At 48.6% G+C, this 20,534-nt stretch overlaps 1 protein-coding gene across 1 annotated transcript in view; it reads right to left on the reverse strand.

Annotated features, from left to right (window-relative positions):
* The window catches only part of rreb1a (ras responsive element binding protein 1a), a 29,171-nt gene extending 9,312 nt beyond the window's left edge, over positions 1-19,859 (reverse strand). Inside the window, exons 1-8 of the mRNA XM_018765658.2 lie at positions 19,732-19,859; positions 17,954-18,483; positions 6,592-6,690; positions 5,929-6,128; positions 4,576-4,668; positions 3,344-3,507; positions 1,070-1,211; positions 763-902 (exon numbers count right to left, since the gene is read on the reverse strand). Coding sequence (XP_018621174.1) covers positions 763-902; positions 1,070-1,211; positions 3,344-3,507; positions 4,576-4,668; positions 5,929-6,128; positions 6,592-6,688 — 836 coding nt within the window. The 5' untranslated portion in view covers positions 6,689-6,690; positions 17,954-18,483; positions 19,732-19,859. The remainder of the gene's footprint in view (positions 1-762; positions 903-1,069; positions 1,212-3,343; positions 3,508-4,575; positions 4,669-5,928; positions 6,129-6,591; positions 6,691-17,953; positions 18,484-19,731) is intronic.
* Positions 19,860-20,534: the final 675 nt, after the last annotated feature.

Below are 20,534 nucleotides of genomic sequence, written 5' to 3' on the forward strand. Positions count from 1 at the left end.
TGCGCAAGGTACTTATTTGTCCATTTATACAGCTGGATAAACTTGTGGTCATTGTAACCTTAACATTGTAGGTCACTTAACCTGCTGGTAGTGTTAGAGCTGCTGCCTTTGGAGCTAAAGGTCACAAGTTCAAACCCCCCCCTCTGCCTCTAAATACTTACCCTAAATTGCAAGCTTGTGATAATTGTAAGTCACTTAACCTCTAGCCAGCTGTTAGGGTAGGGGTTAGAGCTGGTGCCTTTGGCTCTAAAGGTTGCAGGTTCGAGTCCCACCTCGGGCTGTAGTACCCTTGAGCACAGCTGTCAGTGCCTCCAAGTCAAACCTGACCCAGGGTGGTGGCTCACATGGTTCTCATGACCTAGGAGGCACATGCAGGGTGAAATGTGGAGCTGCCATGGACCCCAAGCAGGACTCGAACCCCAGACCCACCAAACAGTGAGGTGCTGGACAAAGCTGCTGAGCCACCACCCATTGAGCACCAGCAAAATTACCCAAATGGGTAAATAATGGTAAGCTTAACCTCTAGACAACTGGTAGTGTAGTGGTTTGAGCTGCTGACTTAACCTCTAAAGGTTGCAGGTTCAATCCCCACCTCTGGCTTAAGTACCCTTAAGCAAGGTACTTACCCTAAATTGCTCCATTGAAATTACCCAGCTGTATAAATGGGTAAATAAGTAACATTTCTCAGCATGATAAGAGGATATTCTCCAGTGTTGCTTTGCACTAAGCATATTTATTGGGTGCCAGAATGTGTGCCCTTACCTAAAGCTGGCATCAGGGTGTGTCTCCATGTGGGCTTCCAGGTTGTACTTGCAGGCAAAGGTCCTGAAACAGATGGGGCAGGGCAGCTGAGCATCATTGCTTCTGGTTGAGTCCTGCTGGTCTGCTGATGCTTCTTCCATCTGGGGAGAAAACAGGTTGCAGTTCAATGCAAACAGAACCTAACCCTGCATTAGCCAAGTATAACACGTGGGGGTCAGCTAGGTCCACCAACTAGGTACAACTTGGGGTTAACCACGCATTACATAGAAAGTAAATTATTGGGGGAGGGTGGCGAGACACTGTCTACCTTCTTGCAGGGCGGCTCGTCTCTTCGCTCCCCGTCGGCCTCCAAGCTGGACTTCCTCTTGGTGGAAGAGCGCCTGCGCTTGGTGGGGGAGGGTGGGCTGGATGAGGCACCGCTCAGGTCCTTGTCGTGGATCTTCATGTGTCTAAGGGACACGCATAGATTCTTAAACATCACCTTATTTCACTTCCAGTGCTGTTTAGCAGAAAGAGGAACGAGACAGTCAAGTAGTCTTGATCAAAGATGGCAGCTTAAACCACAGGAGAAACACGATTTTGATATTTCTCTGCCCGTGTTGATTTTAAAACTAGAGTTGTTCCAAGTTTTCAATGTCTCAGGGGAAGGACAATACGGAAGGTCCGGTCTTCTCAACATCACGCTCTCAGAAAGGTCAATGAGGTAGAGGAGGAAACGTGGGGGGGAAAAAAAAATAAAAAAATCCAGCTGAGGACCACAGTCTGGAGGCATTTCAAGAAAGTGCCATTTCGGCTGCTTCTTCTATGTGTAGTAGTACCAGAGCTTGAAGCACGTGGCCAAATGGGGGTATTGAGCAGAAACTACCAACGTTGAACAAACAAAGCCTGTTTTCTGCGTTGTGGCTACAGAAACATGTTAAATGTCAATAGCTTTCAAAATCAGATTGCTGAAGCTCAATATGGGATTCATGCCACTGAAAATGTGGATGAATCGATCAATCAATCGCAGCCTGGAGCGAAAAGTTGCGCTGAACCGAGTGACAGCGGACGAGACTGAAAGGAAGAAGTGGTGCGATGACCTGAAAAGGTGGGCTTACCTGAGAACGCTAAACAGATCTGCACTCAACCGTTCCGCAAGACGGGTCGCCCTTCTGAGTGACTCAAACCTTAAGTGCCGATTCACCAGCAACCGATAGAAATTTTGCCTACTGACAATGTTCACGCAACTGACCCCTCCCTGAGGTCTGTACTGCCTCAAAGGTACTTCATCACAGTACCATCACTTTCCAAGGTTCCCATCTGCAGTTCTACCCCAATCTGCCTGCTGTGGGCCTACCAACACAACTTAAGTTTTTACCTTGTGCAGTATTTACAGTGGTAGATATCCAATCCTCATCACGCCCAACTCAGATGTTTGCATGAAGGGAACATTTGCCTGAAAGACTGGAATTTCTTTCGTTCCTTTTTGTTTTCCATTTTTATTGGGCTTTACCATGCTATTGGGCAGTGTTTTCATTTTATTCACGGTGGGTTCTGGACAACTGTGCAGCTTGAGATGAGAAGTAAGAGGCTGAAGTAGTGTCTGCCTGACACCTGGGATATCAACTTTTAAGTATAGGGAAAAAAATAGGCTGTTCAATGGTGCATTTCAAACTTGAAAGGCAATGGGCTGGTAAGGTCTCACCATATTTCTTTGAGCTTCAAGAATAGAAGGACTGCCACTTCAATTCAAAGGAATCCCCTTTATACTCCAAGTTGATTCACAGAAACCTCCACCTCACATTGTACCTTACACTCCAGTACATCTCTATAGGATCCTTCCAACAACATCTCATTGGTGTTGTACAAAGGAGGTCATTCCACAAAAAGGAATGACCTCACATTATTACAGTACTCAATACGGTAAAGGCTACCCTGCTAACACCTCCAAGTCTCTTTGGAGAAAAGTGTCAGAGAGAGAGAAAGAGACTGTGTGTGTGCATTACATAATGCCAGCCAGCTTTGCTTCCCTGGTTTCACATGTGATACTGTAGCTTGGTGGTTATTAACAGTGTACAGAAGTCCCCCTTATCTGCGGTCGAGGGGGATGGAGGTAGGGGGGGAGAGAAGCTGCTCTGCCAGCACACACTCTGGGACATCTTCCAAAACCCCAGCGGATGCCTGAACACGCGGATAGTACCGAACCCTATATATACCACGTTTCTTCTTAAGGACCGATGCCCAGGGTCAGATGTGATGGTGGTTCTAACAGACAAACGACTCTGCTTCTGCAGTTCTCAAAACTCGGCTTTAGAAGAGACCAGGGCGTGGCAACTGATGCCGGCCGCACACCCAGCGGCGTTCCCCGGTTGACGACCTGAGCTGCTGGAACCTCGGGTGGACCCGCTGCTCACATGCTGACATCACTGAGGAAACTGCTGTTGTACTCAGTTTTCTCTTAAAATTCCATTTGCAGAAGCAGGTAAAGAGTAAGGTAAAATAACTGTGTAAATTAATATCACAAAAAGGAGCAAAAGCATCGTATTTCAAAAGGTGTAATCCTGGGGGTCCAACAGCTGCATTTTGTGTGCGGGAGACATACCTGTGCATGTTACCGTTGGTGGTGAACGTCTGGCTGCACACGGAGCACCGGTACGGCCTCTCGCCGCTGTGCACCAGCATGTGTCGGTCCAGAGAACTTGCCGAGCTCAGGGATTTGCCGCAGATGCTGCACGAGTGGTCGGTCGTTCCGTTGTCAAGGTTGTGCTGGAGGAGCGAGAAGAACGGGTCACCGATCCACACGCTGCTCAGCTTAGGGATGACTTAGTTATAGCCAGGCAAAGGCCGTGACCGAGTCATCCCTAAGCCGAGGGCAAAGTCAAGAGTGGTGTAAGACTTGGTGCGGTCTGGATCTTGAGCCCCATGGCGTGTATGTGGAATGCACAGTGGAACTGCAATCATTTTGCAGCAGCTGGGGGGCCCACCCCTCTAGAACTTCCTTCCGACTATGATTTGCCCACTCCAGCTGCGGAGCCCCACGTTCAAATTACAAAAGCCGCACGTAATTTATGGTGCAATAACGTAAACAATGCGCACTGAATAGGAGGGTGCGGAGACCATGTATTTTGTTGTGCATTTGATACATTTCAGTGTTAAGAATTATACACCGTGATAACACTAGAGTTCGTCGGAAGTCGATTTGGAGAAAAGCGTCTGCTAAACAAGTAAATGCAAGAATGAACTTACAGCTTTTTAATGTATTACAGCTGTATCCAAGACTTTTACAGAAACTAATAAATGAAAAAAAGAGGCATTTCTCTTACTGAGTTTTCATTGATTGTACAGATAATATAAGCTAATGGAAAGTGACCAAATGTTGCAGAAGTTACTAAAAAATTTTTTAATTTTTAAAATAATAAAAAAAAAAAAAAAAGTTCTGTAATGGACTGTTTTCCCATACATTATATACCCTGCCTTACAATCTGTCAACAAGTGTCCTGAATTAATTAGCCTTACAGTGAATTTTTAAACTCACTGTAGCGTTAACTTTGGTTTTTTGCAGAAGCTAATCCGTCAATAAACGGAGGGGTGCCTGTATATGCTTTTATTGGTTGTGACGCACTGGTTCGAGTTAGGAGATGAAACAGCTACGAAAGGACCTCCAGTTTCAGGTTATAGGCTGAGGATCCAGGACTTCCCAGCACCACGTGATGAACTGTTGCAGCCCACTGTTATTTTGGGGTGTCAATAAAGCATTGTGGGAAAAACTCAATCTCTTCATCGGTGCAAACACTGATTTGCGTGGTTATACAGGGGTGTGTGGTGGCTGCCTACCTGGCGGATGTGCATGGTGAGCTGGTGCTGCGTCTGGCAGTTTTTCTCACACAGGGGGCAAGTGAACGTCCACTGCTGCTCTTTGGCTTCAGGCTGCCAACAAAAACAAGGAATTCAGAAAAAATTAAATTGAGAGAACGCACAAAGGACAGCCCCGCATCGGCTTGCTCGCGTGGTACGTGCTGTACGTTTCCAGAGTAGCGCGTTAAAAGGCATTACATAAATATCCAACAATCAAGAACGACGAGATTCTAAGTCGAGCGAGACTGATTAAAAACTAGTGTAGAGTTTGCCATGAATCATATGCATCATGATTCACGCGAGCGGTTCTTGACTAACAGCAGGGTTCTGTACCGATGACCTCATCATAAGGCACAAATATGTTTCTTAATGTATAACGGGTTTTTTTTAAAACTAGTTTCACATATTTTTCTTGTTAAAATGCTACTAACACTGAATAATAATATAAACGCAGTACTGAATTATATTTCATGCTACACTATTATGAATTGAATTTAAATAATTTTTTAATTTAATAATGTTTAAATGAAAAGTATTAGAGTATTATTTGCTATTGCTGAGATTTTTGTAAACATACCTTTAGATGTATATATCAAGGCGCATCTGTCTTAAGCTTTTATTGATTATTTACATCAAGTTGAAAGTGACAAACATTTTTATTCTGAGTAAATTCATTCCGTAAATTTGCCTTTTTTTTTTTTTTTTTTAATTTCAGTAGTTTTCATTTTAACGTATTCTGAAGTTAATGGAAAAACAACAGAAGTGCTACACTGCTATGTAGTAACGTCACATCCACAGTGTACCCTTGTGCCGTTTCTCAGGTAAAGACGACCACCATCCTGCCCTGGATAAGTCGTGAATAATCATAAATAAATGGACGTAATGGAGTATTTTATTTCCATAAAAATACTTCTCTTTTTATGAAAAAATAGAAATTAAAAATATATAAATAAAAAACATAAAATAATTACTCTATTTCATCCATCCTTATATTTTTTTTTTTTTTTTTTTTTTTTACAGGAAACGACGTGTTATAAGTGGAGGAAAATCTCTTTTTTTTTTAAGCTATTATTGACTGAAACTTGATGGCCAAGTCACTAAATTCCAGTCCCAACTACACTTGTTAAGTTGGGGACTCCGTGCTCCCACATTCTGAGCATAACCAAACTATTCAATCCTACAAAAGAGGAAATCAGCCTTGCTATGTCTTTCTCGCCACGTGTATTTTAATTTCAAGTGTCTCATAATCCAGCGGTACCAGAATGAAACGACGAACGACTGAACTCGGCAGCCACGACTGGTTCCCTCCATCACGAGTGGCATCATCGGTACCTGGTTAGGTGACTGGTTCCTCCGTCCGGCACTTCTGGCTGCTGCCTTGGCATTTGTGGTGGAGGGGGGGCCCTGGTCGAGGTGGCCCGCGTTCATCACGGTCGACATTATGGTATTAATGGAAGACAGGTCAGCAGTGTCCACTTTGCCCTCCTCCTCCTCTCGGTCTCCACGTTCCTCTTTGGCATCTCCATTTTTCCCTACCGGCAAAATCAGATCCTGTCCTCAGTTTTTTTTCCATGTCAAATAATGACAACCAAGTTCACGGTGAAATACAACAGGCGCCTCGTGATGCAAATTTTAGGGTCACAAATTCTTGAAGACACACTTTCCAGATTCTTTTTTTTTACTTATTTTCTATTGTTCCACATTCCGGAATTCGTCTGCTGGAGTGGCAGCACCACCCACTGCCGCGTGGCACCATTAGCTGGCCGTAAAGGGTATGCACTCATACAAAGTATAGACCCGGAGAAAAAAAACGAGGCCGCTTTCATGCACCTCCCTTCCACCGAAGAGCTCAGCTCCGGAAACATGTCCGAACGTTCAACTCATCTTGCGTTCGTGAAGAACATCCCGTTGCGCCCACAGGAGTCCGCTTCCTCTGCCTCGCACTGGAAACATTATAAAGGAAGAGCGTCCCGGAGCTCCGGCACCGGGCCCTACCTATGCGGTCCACCGACAAAGAAGTGATGATCTCTCGGTCCTTTGCAGACTCCTTGTCCGCTTCCTCCAGCTGCGCCTCTCCTCCGAGCTTCTCCATTTCTGTGGGACGAGAAAGAGTGAGCACTCAGAGGTCCGGCCGGTAACGCAGCGACCGGAGCCGCTGAACCGGACCCAAAGGTTTCTGCTCAAAAAAACCCAGCTGTGCACACGGTCAACGAACTGCAAGTCGCTTAACGCTGCAAGTCAGATAAACGAATAAACGTAAACGTCCGGACTGGTGTGGAACAAAGAGAGAGGCCATTGCAATTTCACACTCTTGACTGTCGAACGGGCGAGTGATCGACCATCAACTCACTGACACTCTCCCCGTCTTTCCGTCCGGCCCGGCTTAGCTGCGTCCTGTTTGTGCCCCGCTTGTACTTCGCTAAAATGCAAGCCCTGCCACTCGTCACCGAAACCTGCCCCACAGGAACCACCCTGCACTTGGATTTTCAGGACGCTTTGTACAAGTTTATCGCAAGGGCTCATCACTTACTCCGGGGGTCTGCCCTCGGTTGCTAATGGCAACCGGCTCATAATACGCTCAAGATGACACACTGCACAACGCACCCGTCGCTACGGCTTGTCCTTCCGGCAGGCATGCCACATAAGTTGCAAGACAACCCAGCAGCGTGACTCCTGCCGGACCGCCCGAGTACCGTCAGACAGCAGTCCACTTTTTGATGTAAAAAAAACATGATTAATAATAAGTAAATATTTACATAATGTCAAACAAACTTTCCAGCACACATGCACAAAAAACACGTATAAATCGCTAACCTGCCGTTTAAAAAGGTTACAGCAACATCTTCCTTCGCAAGTTCAATAAAATCTTAACTGTCGACAGCAAACGTGCAACTGATGGCAAAGGCAGCAGTTTGGGCTCATGGTCCTGGAAAACTACGTGACCTATAAGGGTGGCGGTAAAGAAAACGAAGGAAAGGTTCGAGGAAGGCCCATGGGGGAGCGTTTCATCGCATCGCAAAGTGCTTAAAAATGCACTGCAGGAAACAAAGTTTGTCGCTTATAACTAACTATATTGCAACCCGTCCACCTCCGTGCCCTGGCGTCGGTAAAATGCGCGCGAGTTCTCCGGAACACGGATCCGCCCATTTGCCAGCGGACCAATCGGAAAAGAGCCGATGCTTCGGAACCGATGCCAAGACGACAACGGAGCTCTCAAATGCTCAAATGAGCTGCTGTTGATGCAGCAAGAAGCGAACGCACGCCGGTGTGGTTTCCGTGCACTCCCAGCCCCGTCAGTCCCAGCGCCGCCCACCATCCCATGAAACCACACCTAGTTCCTGGCGCATTCCCGCCCGGTCTTATTGTGCGTCATCCCTGCGAACAGAGGCAAGACTGCATCTTAGCTCTCCGACCAAAGTGAAATTTATAACAACGTACAGCGTATCACCATCATCAAATGCAGAGCCCTTAAGGCCACCGGGGGGGTTCTGCGGAAACACAGCCGAAACAATGGGCCCATTTGTCCAGATTGGGGAACCTCGACGGTCCCCATTCGCTAGTGGAGAGCAGAACCGCACCGCTCTTTACCTCACCATGGGGTAAAAGACTAAGTGTGTTTGTGTTGCATGGGAAAGGCGAGTGGGGGAGGGCTTAGCTGCACAGTCACTGGTCTGCGCTGCACGGGGGGGGTCCCTGGGGGGGGTTCCCTGCGCGGAGCAGGCTGTGGGTTCACTACTGTAGATGCTCTGCATAACAAACATAAAACTTTCCCGTTTACTGTACATCTCTCATACCGCATCTCCCCCTCTGACAATTCTTTGCGCACGCGCACACACACAAGACTGCTTAGAGAGAGTCTGGATGTGGTTACACAGCCTCGTGCTCCCATTATTGGGAAACGAGAGCCCTTAAGAGAAAGCGTTTGAGTTCACCCCCTGCTGTCCCCGACTGTCGGTGGTCGGTGACAGGGGGCCCTGGACGTGCCCGTGGCTTAAATCAGTCAAGGGACGGCATTAAATATGAGTTTGTGGACAGAAAGTGCTTCCGTTTTCAGTCATTTTGGGCTCGCGTTTAATGAACATCAAAGTTAATTAGTATGTCAAGTCTTACGGCATATTTTTTATCTTAAAAGCTATATCCAAGACTGGATGGATGGATGGATGGATGGATGGATATCCAAGACTTTTAGAGAACCTAAACAGTAAATAAATCAAGGTACATGCCTATTATAATCCTTTCGTTGACTGTACAGATAATAAAGCACACAGCAAATGGCCACAAGTTGATGAATGTTGAGCTTAAAATAATACAAATCCCTATAACACAAACGGACAGAAATAAAAAGTGCTGCAAATGACCGGATTGCTGTCCGCAAGTGCTCCTGGTCTCACGCGCCTTGTGTTTACGGGACCTGGAACACATAACCCCACCCCCCCCGCCCCGCCCCACGTAGGACTAGTGATTTATGAAAATGGAAAACAACATGTTACACGAACGGGACCGGATGTGTGCGACGAGTTGACTCTGAGGCTGCGCGCAGCTGTCCCCCGACGGTGCCCCCACCCGCCTCTCCAGCTAGACCCTGGGCCCCCCGGGAAAACCGGCCGGTACATCACACACCCCGAAGCAAAGTAGTTTCCGTAACGCGCTCAATGCGTCCACTGAAATCCAGGTTTGGCGAATTCCTCTTGCGAGGAGGTCGAATTACCATGTTCTTGGGGGGGAGGGGAGTAATCTTCTCTTGGATCATCTTTAAATTAATCTTTAATAACATTTTTAATCATTATGATTAATTAAAATCAAGTTCAACACCACGGTGCAACATGGTACAGGAGTACAGGGCGCCAAAATAGAGGCTACTTTTAAGCGCAACAACACCGCCACCGAATCTTACCGTGTCCAGTTTGTCTTTTTACACTACATTTTCATCCATTGCCAAACGGGTAAATCATTGCCCAACACTGAAAGTCGCTTTGGAGAAAAGCGCCGGACAAATTAGTAACGTTAGCGTTCAATCTGCTAGTTTGCTTGTGGTATTATTTTTACCTTCATCGAGGGTTGTGACCGGTTCACGCGATCAGTGTGTGTAAAAACATAGTAGAAAGTGAATAAAACACGCACTGTATTATAATGTATATGCATTTGTTTATATGAAATATGTAAAACGAAAGTGGCATTGCGCCAAATCGTAAGTTTGTTGCATGAAAAAAATAGTTATGTCTTTTCATAAGCTGTTCGTAGTGTGTTTTTGCCGTGCGGGACCCCGTTACGAGCGTCGAGCGTATGCAACTTGGCGGTGGGCGGCGACCCGGCTGAAGAGATGCTCTTTTACCCCGATTGTACCCAGATGGCGCGCGGTAAAGTCATCTGGCCAACGTAAGACCGATTCGAAAAGAAAAAAAGCACGACAACACAAAGTCGGCGCGGAGCATGTCGCTCTGACACACGTTAGCGAGTGCTCGCAGGTGCGTGTGACAGGAGCAGCTGTTGGCTCCTCTGAGACCCCCCCCCCCCCCATGTCAGCGCTAACAGCAGGATGCACCGGACACGATGGAGACCAAGAGAAAAAGCGTTTTGATTAAACACACGTTTGGCTGCGGCTCCACAGTTGGACCAAGTCACGGGGGGTGGAGCCTGAACACATGGAAGGGAAAGCATCGAAAAAAGAAGCACGCCGTGCGTGTTCACACACGCCACGAGGAGAGCGTGCCTTTGCGCTCGACAGCGCGCGGTCTCTCGCTCTGCGCGCGTGATTCAGAAACACAGACGCGTGGGGGCCGGAACCGCACCGCCACACCCTCCGTTGCCTTCTGCGGGATTTTGCTGGTGAAGGGGAAGTGAGCGGGACACGCCGGGCACTTTATTAGGCACGCCTGATCGTTAACGTTGAGGCCGCACCGAGTGACCATTGACATAGGAGGATACACGTGTCTCTTCTGGCTGGCAGCCTGAGCTCCTCCCCTGTCGGAGGCTACCGAACCCGCCCATCACCACACTACGGACGGACGGAAGTCACCGTGCGGCGTCTCGCTCAAATGCGGCCGGCCTGCTCCTCTAACCGCCACGCGGTGGAGCCGTTTGCGTCGCAGTGTGAACGGCATCTCCGCCTCTCTGGGACACTCTTCCCCACCTGAGGGCAACGTGCTTCTGAAACAAAAACCTTCATAACGCAAAACGCAATTCGAGGTGGTTACTGCCAAACAAAGCTCTAAAACAAACATCCATTCATGCTAAACATCACCAAATCCAATTAAAACATGCAGTTACTTCGATAGTTAACATCGATTATCATAAGGCATTTCCCCTTCATTAATTTACCCAAACAGAGCATGGAGTGCGTGGACCGCGACCGCCCCAAACAGCTCAGCCCCGCCCATTAAGAGGCCCCTCCCCCAAGACTGCTACTCTCAGCCAATCAGGAGGCAGCAAATGATGTTGCAGAGCAGAGGGAGGCTGCTGAGTGTGTGTGTGTGTGTGTGTGTGTGTGTGTGAGAGAGAGAGAGGGAGGGACAGGCAGGGCCAGCCAGATCTTGCAGCAGAGCTTATCCATGACGCACGAGTGCAGACACACATGTGATGTGTGCTCCACTGCACTGCTCAGCATCGCCCCCCACGAGCGCACCCAATAAGAAGTGTCATTGTTGCTGCCGCAAGGGGAAACACTCCAACAAGGGAGCGATTCTTCTGGGTTAGGCCACTGCTTTCTCACTCACACACACACACACACACACACACACACAGAGGAACACGCAGCTACACGCCACCTTCAACAGGCATGCGTATACAGTGAGTACGCCAATTTTACCCTGTGCATCGCCGTCTCTTCTCACGGGACCCCAACAAGTTTTCCGGAGCTGAGAGGAGCGTGCACGAAGAACAGAGGCGCAAGCGGACGAGTCCCGCCGGCATGCAGCGTGCGGGCGGCGGTACGAGAGTCCTCGCTCCGTAAAGTGCACTAATCCCCACTAACTAGACACGAACTTGTTCACGAAAACCGACAGAATATTGAAAAAATCACATTAAGTAATTCATTTATTCCAATTTTTATGAGTCAGAATTCCAATTCTTTACATGTTCACCCCAAAATCACCCTAAATTATGCGTAATATCATAAGGGAAAAGTTTATCACATGAAAATTGTACAGTTTTAGTTTCTCCCATTTGTTCCCAGAAAACAATTTTGAAGTGAATGACTCCATCGCACAGGCGGTCTGCTAAACATGGGCTGGAATCTGAAAAGCTTCCCTCTCCTTTCTACACCTGAAAGACTGACTTCATGTTCCATTACATTTTGTTCCAACTTCTTAATTGTTCTACTTTAAATTATAAATACGGAACAGTTTTATTTTAATTCATTTACTTATAATAAATTTATTTCAGAATTGCTATTTTTTCTTCTTTGCCCTCTCATTTGCCGCCGATGGTGTTATGACCCCCCATAGAGCACACATCCTGGGTCTGTCTGTAGGGCTATTCGCACAATTTTCATTCATGAACGGTCTAGTGAATATGGGAATAAATGTGTATATTCTATATATACATATTTATATATTTTATATGTAAGTAAGGACTACACACACACACTTTCTGAACCGCCTGTCCCATACGGGGTCGCAGGGAACCGGAGCCTAACCCAGCACCACAGAGTGTAAGGCTAGAGGGGGAGAGGACACACCCAAGACGGGACGCCAGCCCGTCACAAGGCACCCCAAGCGGGACTCGAACCCCAGACCCACTGGAGAGCAGGACCCGGTCCAACCCACCGTGCCACCGCACCCCCTTTAAGTAAGGGCTATACAAAGTGAATTTAAAACTGGATGTCATAAGACCAAGTAACAGTGATGTGTAGATTTTTTAAAATAAATTAAAAAAACTGAGGAGTCTGCACAGAATACAGGGAAAAGGTGACTACACAACTAGAAACAACTGACCCCATGGATGAAAAAAAAAAAAGAGTTTAGGGAAAAAAAGAAAAAACTGGTGGAAGGCTGCCAAATTATTATGACCCCCAAGGACCGTCCCAGTCCAGTTCTAACACCAACACCCCCCCCCCCATCATTTAAGTGCTGGAACTGTCAAGGGCCGGGCATGCTGAAAAGACTACATTACCCAGAACGCACCACTTCCATTAGGTCACGACACAACACGTTGATGAGCAGCTCTGAGGGACCTCCATGCTGGGCCTCAGTCCGCCATTACTATGCCACGACACTGTGTGACATGCTGCGAGAACAATAAACGCACCCAGGGATCTCGGGTACGAGTAGTAAGCCGTAAACACAGTAGAGGGTGGACGTTTATGTAGCAGACCCGCCGATCAGGACAGAAGTGCCTCTGGAAGAAACAGGTCCGAGACCCTTGTCGACTGCTGAAAGGGATTCAGCAGCTGTGAGGGACAGAGGGTGCTCATTCCACTGCACAGTACCGATCCGAAGGCGCCTGTATAACGTCCCACTTCAAGCACTACATTTCATGGTAATAAACGAGTGTATTAAAGCACAATTTTAAGTATCTTTCCACAATGAACTAAAGGGAATGAAAAGCGTCTTCCGGTCCCTCCCCCAGAAAAAGGCCTCTTGGGGGCGCCAGAGGGCAGTCTGTTCCAGCAGATCAACGGTAGGGATCTCAATATCAACGATCTCTCTCTTTCTTTCTCTCTCTCTCTCTCTCTCACACACACACACACACACACACACACACACACACACACACACACACACACACACACACACAGAGGTCTCAAAGCACAGCAAAACAACAGCAAGACAGGCAAAGGGAGCGCGATGGGAGACGAATCCAATAAGCAGAAGCACAAACCCGCCGGCTCAGACACACGCAACGCACGGGCTCCACACGCTGCTCCAGAGGGGAAGTGCGAAGCCGTTAAAACACACACTCGTAAAAGTTCCGTGGTCACGCTGAAAGAAGAATAAGAGTCTTGCTGCAGAGAGGATGAAACGCCAAAGCAATGCTTCACACCGGCGAGTGTTTGCCTGTGCGCCGAGTCCTCACACTGTTGGGGGGGGGGGGGGGTTGCTGAGCCGATGGTTCTACTTGTCACCTACAGGTCATCTTCACGTGACCGCAGTTCCGGGGGGTTGGGGGCGTCTGATAATGTGACTCGTGACTCACCCCTCATTACAATGTATCAGAGGCATCACTTTTTAAATCATTTCCACACGACATCAACGCTACTACATGCAACAAAACTTCAACCAATTTTAATTCTTTCGTGTGCATTTAGAGTTGCGTGCGTTTAAGAAACGCGTTTCATTTTGCCCAGCGGCCTACTGAGAAAACTACCCGTAATGCTTATACGTTTCCATATATTAATTTATCTGATGCTTTTCTCCAAAGCAACTTCCAGTGATCATCTACTTACAATTATTTACCCATTTATACAGCTGGGTAATTCTACTGGAGGAAATTAGGGTAAGTATCCTGCTCAAGGGTACTACGGCTGGAGGCGGGATTTGAACCTGCAACCTTTAGGCTCAAAGCTGCCTTAAAATTATGTTTATCTTATGCACTGAGTAGCATCCCTAAAAATTCTAAAAAGAAAAAGTAATTTTTAAACAATGTGAAATCACTCAATTTCGCCAATTATCCACAGTCTGATTTGCGCTTTAGTCATATCACACTGAGACAAGTAAAAGACTGTAAAGCGGGAGTGCGTAAATGCCAAAAAAGAGCACGGACGGCTTTACCATATCGGCGAGTGGTCAGCAGCACTGAGAAGTGCGAGAGGAAACCTGAGCATCCTAGTTTTAGAGCAGTGCCACCACCGGGGGGTGCTCTTGACGGCACCGAGGTCGCAAACCCAACACAGAGGCAGACCGCTGCCTTCGCTGCTCGCCGTCACACTACCCACGCTCACTTCCCCTTTCCTCCACACACTCACTCTCACACACTCGCTTCTGGCCATTTAAAATCACCAATATGTGCAACGGGATGAATTTCAATCATGGGTTTATTGCGAAGCGAAACCGCTTAAGAAATTCTTTACCAGCCCATGACTGAAACTCATTCCCTTTCAACACAAGGTGGTCATGCAGTTTAACCCCAATTAAGTTCTCTCTCGAAAAATTAATTTATCGCACCCGAAGGATCACGTTCCGTATTCCCGAATCCATCGCGACCCAAGAATGTGTGTGTGACCGCCGGTTCGAACGCACGGTAGCACCGTGAGACCCGAACCCTTGATGACCGACGACGTGGTGGAGGCGGGATCCTTTGCTATCAACTCCAACTCGAAAGTAATGACACAATGGTGACACTTAATCGTTATTTTGTTTCAAAAGTGTTTTGCTTTCAGTATCAGTAGTGCGGGGGTCCAAACACGCAGTACAGGAAATGAGGTCACACCTGGCTGGCGCGAAAGAACGCGGGTTCGAGGTTCGATCCCGCCCAGTCTGCGTGACTTGCACGTTCTCCGCGTCTGCGCGAGTTTTGTCCGGGTGCTCTGGTTTCCTCCCACAGTCCAAAGACATGCAGTTCAAGTGGACTGGTGACATTAAATTGACTTTAGTGTGTGAATGGATGTGTGTGTGTGTGGGAGGGGCTAGATCCCATGCACTGGAATCCCATCCAGGGTACATACACCTCCCGCCTTGTGACCAATGATTCCAGGATAGACTCCAGATCACTGCGACCCAAGTTGCAACCCATAAATTTTACTGGAAAACTCATATAAACAAGTACTCAGTACGCCGCAATTACTTCCAACAACAAGTACTTGAAACATGCAGAGCCCACCCTGACGAGAGCGTTAACCACATCGCTGTTTGCAGCCCTGGGCCTTTAACAAAGGAACCACAGAGGCTGTATATGCCTGCAGAAGTGAGGAGGACAGAGATGATGCAAATGTCACTTTTAGACACTTGTGATTGGTCGGAATGTGGGTCCGGTACAAGGATGGTACCTCCCACACACACACACACACACACACACACACACACAGTGAAGCCCAGGGGGGAACATAATCTCATCTAAAACAGGATAGTTAAAAATAGCCCGTAGGTTCACGAGGTGGTCCATCTGCACCCTGGGCAGAGTAAATACCCTGCTGCAGGGGGCAACATCCATAGAGCCGCCCCACCTCACCTCCACCCCCCTGCCACCTCCTCCCCCCACCCAAACTGCTGGTGGCTCTGCCCTTTTGTCAGGGGTAATATATTGTACCTTTTATACCAAGTTCTGCCAGATCCTTTCATTAATTATATTTATATATATATATAATTTATATACAAAATTTTTTTAATTTTTAATAAGGCTTGAAAAATACTGCAAAGAAGTATGAAGATGATAAAATTCATGCAAGAACTTGCGATCCAAACAATATTGGAAAGCGCGTGCTACGAAATTGTCCCCTTTCGTAGATGCGACAACTTTGAATTAAAAAGCCTTTACGCTCGAAGGCCACATCTGGAAAACAAGTCTTCGAGCGCGACATCGTGGTAACCCGCGGCAACGACAACAATGCGGCGTGCAGGAGAAGGACCTCCAGCAGTTCCTGAAACTACACTAAAGGTTAGGCAGAAAAGTTGACGAATCACATCCCCGGGAAATGACTTTGTTCATGAAGTGGTTCATATTAATATTTGACCCCACTGTGCCACTATTTCAACTTACACCACTACTTTTTTTTATGCATACCATAATGAGGGAGGTGGTGTAAATTGTATGCACATGTATAGATTGCATTATATTATACACTACAGTGCACTTATGAGAATAAATACCTAAAAAGTACAACTTTGTAATGGCTCAAATACTTCAATACTTCTATTATAAATGACAAATACTTCCACTTTATTTCATAAAAATATTACAAGTTACTAGACATGAAATTTGACCGATTTTATTTGAGAGATCCAGTAGTGCAGGAGTGGAGAAAACGTTAAGTGTTGCTTTTATGTCACTTCCTGGCTGCGGAAGACAATGAAATGTAATTAAAGGTGTGAAAAGTGACTTTAATTAACATAAGAGGCTAATTAAGTCTCCTAATTGTGACAGCAGAGAGCACTGCTCACTGGAGAACAGGAACTCCCCGTCAGGTGTGTGTGCGTGAGAGAGAGAGAGTGTGTGTAATGCGGCCCTGTCCACCGGTGGAGACTCCTAAAGACATCCCACATCCTGCAGCAATGGAGATGTTTCCATGGTAACCCAAATACACTTTGTGTCAAACTGTTTTTACCAGCTGGAGCCCAACACATCCCAGCAGCTGTCCCCTTGGTGTGGACACTGTCCCCCCAAGTCATTAGTCCCAGGCTGCTGTGGCCCAACTCCTTTCACTGTCCCCCAGGTTACTGTTCCAGAGCTCCTTCACTGCCCAACTTTTCTGTCCTCAATTCTTCGACTGCCCTCCAACTCTGTCCCCCAGCTCCCCAACCGCCCTCCGACGCTGTCCAACTTTTCTCCCGTCCCCAACTGCCCTCCGACCCTGTTCAAATTTTTCCCCCGTCCCCAGCTCCCTGACTGCTCTCTGACCCTGTCAAACTTTTCTACTGTCCCCATCTCCCCAACTGCATCCAACATTCTCCCGTCCCCAACTGCCCTTCGACCCTGTCCAACTTTTCTCCTGTCCCCCAGCTCCCCGACTGCATCCAACATTCTCCCGTCCCCAACTACCCTTCGACCCTGTCCAACTTTTCTACTGTCCCCAGCTCCCCGATCGCCCTCTGACTGTCCATCTGCCCCCCCCCGACAAACGCATCATCCTCATCAACAGCCACTCGCGCACCTCCCGCTCCTGTACCTAACCCGTTGCCGGTAGTAACGGGGACCCGCAAGTGAAGAGTGTCCTGGACATGCGCGCGCAAACGCTCACACTCGGAGTGTACTTTGCTGCCCAGTGGGTGGGCCCGCGCGCTGTAAAAACATGTCGGACTCACGAGCCGTCATATGATGAGAAAGGAGTATTTCGAGCAGCGGACACGACACGCGCGGCAACGCAACAGCGCGCGACCCTCTTCAACTCGACTCGACGAGCGGGGGCGCCGCGGGCACGAGACACGGACACGCGCGGATGCTGCAAACTTCGTCAGTGTCACGGATGCCTCCGGTGCGCCGTAAACAGGCGGGAGGGCGAGTGGCACGAGGACACGCTGATCGGGGGGGAGAGAGAGAGAGAGAGAGAGAGAGAAATAAGAGAGGAGCATCTGCTCTGAACGAAAGTAGCTAGAGCAGCGCGGAGCTCATCATGACCGCTCGTTCCGCCACTTGTTGCTTTACTTTGTCGTTGTTGTTGGGAGCGCGGAGTGTGTGTGTGTGTGTCTGTAACACACTCTCACAGACACACACACACACAGCGGGTGTGCGACGTGTGAAGGTGCACCGAGGAGACGCTACAACTCACGCTACACTCTGTCGCCCGCTCGCGCTCAGCTATCGTGACGAGGACGACGACGACGATGAGGAGGATGATGACGACGATGAGGAGGATGATGATGATGGAGGTGGTGTCCGCTGGGGATGGCGATGAGCGCTGCTGACGACGGAACTGAGGGGAGGAGAAGGAGAAGGGGGGAAAAAAAAGCCCGCAAACTTGTTCCGGAGAGGAGTCAAGATGGCGTGCGCGAGGATGTGCAAAAAGTTCCTCAACTTTTGTATCCCGGCCTGCTCGCTCGCGCCTGTGTCTGGCACGCGAGACGGAGCGGACGGCCGGGCACGCGCGAGACGAGCGGGGAAGCAGTGTCCCTCCGCGGGAACACCGGTGTGGCGCGCCGCGCGTCTCGCGCTGCCCTCCTCCTCCTCGCCTCGCCTCGCCTCGCCTCTCCTCCCCGAGCGCCTCCGCGAGAGCGCGGGTCACGTGCTCCTCCCGCGAGTCTCCAAGGGTACCGGCACACGTCCGCTCGCGGGCATCCGCGCGACGCGTCCCTCGTCGAGCTGGACCACGAGAGGCGGGGGGGGGACAAGAACAGGGTCAACAAATAAGAGTGACTTTGGAGCAACTCGCGCTCCCCGCGTCACCCCCCAGACTGCACCGTCGGCGTCTCTTAGTCGCCGCGCGCGACACACTGACCCCCGCAGAGCACGTGGGCAAAGGAGGCGCAACAAGTGAACGCGCCGACACATCACTCGCACTTACACAGTTCCTGCGTCGCGGCCTTACACACGAATAGTAATAATAATAATAATAATAATAATAATAAAAATAAAGTATCACTGAATACACTGCTGTCCGTCCCTCGAGAGGGTAAATAAGTGACTGTAAAGATATGTCACATTAACTTAGTCGTCTTGCACAAGGCATCAGACACACAAACGTTAATAATTTACTGGAAATTATTTTTATATTCCCATCCAATTTTCCATATAATTATCAGTTGTGATATTACATGCAGCAAGCAGTATGGAGAGTGTCACGTGAAGGTAACGTTATCGCACCGTTGTCGGTCACTGCATCACTACCAGTGCCTGCTGTACCCCTTACTTCATTTTACACCATTTTTACTCCAGTTCACAAGAGGAATTACTTCTAGCTATGTAACAATGTGAGCAGTACAGACAATGACAGATTTTTTCAGAATTATTAATTTTATAATGACTTAATATAGTCTAGAGGTACCACCATCCACCCGAAAGACCCTGGTTTGAATCCACACCCATGCTCCAGTACAGTACCCTTGATCGAGGCACCTACCCTGGTGCGATGCAGTTTAAGGACACCCTGCTGCACGGAGAGGTACATCACTGTAAAATTCAGTAAGAACATGGTACGCCTGGCCTAACATCCAGTCCTGCTGTGCCAGTTCACCCCAGCAAACCTGGGATTACTATGGTCCATCACGCTGCCCGCGGCCCCTAAAGCATCTCGGGCCCCATTTGTTGCCCCGGGACCGATGATGTATCGGTGACCAGTGGACAGTTCAGGGGCACAAAAGTGTTAGGAATAGCAAGTACTTGGAAAACATATCTTTAACACACACACACACTTTTCCCAAAACTTTACGCCCTTTTCCCTGCTTTTTGGGCTGTCCGCTGCTTGTGGCCGATGTCAGACCTCCAGCTCAGCTCTTTGTGCCGTTTCTGCGGCATCTTTTTTTTCCTCTTGATTTTCCCCACAAACTGTACAGAGTAAAAAGCACAAAAGTGAGCAGTTGCTCTGGAGCAGCCTGAGCCTGGCCTACTTACATCTGTGCGCTTCAGTCACCTGCCTTCCCACTGCGCTACTACGTGCGAGGAGTGTGCGAGGTGTGTGTGTGTGAGGAGCTTCTCCTCGCTCTGTCCGCTTTGAGCGCGCACACTCCCGTACCGCACTCGTAACTCTCCGTTATAGAACGTTGGAGACTGTAACTATGGCGTCCGCGCGCGCTCTGTTGCTAGGCGACGCTGTTAGAGTTTGAAGCAGCGCAAGAAAAAAAAAGAAAAAAGCAGTTTCCCAGCCGCGGCCGCCAGGGGGCGACAGGGAGCTCGGGAGCGGCACGCGCTGGCCGCTCGCTGTGGCGAGTATCAGGCGGAAGTGAGATGGAGCAGTTGTCAAACTTTTTTTTTTTTTTTTTTTTTAAAAAAAAAAAAATTTGGGGGGAGAAGTTTCACACGTTCGCACGACATATATCTGCTGGACAGCAGTCCTGGGGAAGCAGCAGCTGGTGCGCAACATAACTTCGCTGAAGGCGGCGCCGGCATGCGGATTAGCCCCGCCCCCAGAACACGTGACGCGACACCTGTTGGCTCCATCTCCCTGTGGTGTGTGTGTGAACGAACCGTTGTGAAAAAAAAATGAAGCATTCGTGAAAAATGTGGGTGTGTTCGAACTCTGCGGAGTGTCCACAGGGAGGATGAAGAATGTGCTGGAACACGCTAACGGTGCCTCAGGGCGCCTTTGTCCTCCAACTCCAAGGTTCGAAGGTATCGGGATGGTCCGCACGCTGCGGCCGAAAGCCTGAGCACATACGGTGGACGCATGCAGGTTGCCAGTCAACATCACACTCACA

The sequence above is a fragment of the Scleropages formosus genome, chromosome 5 (assembly GCF_900964775.1).
Source record: "Scleropages formosus chromosome 5, fSclFor1.1, whole genome shotgun sequence".
In the NCBI taxonomy this organism is placed as follows: domain Eukaryota; kingdom Metazoa; phylum Chordata; class Actinopteri; order Osteoglossiformes; family Osteoglossidae; genus Scleropages; species Scleropages formosus.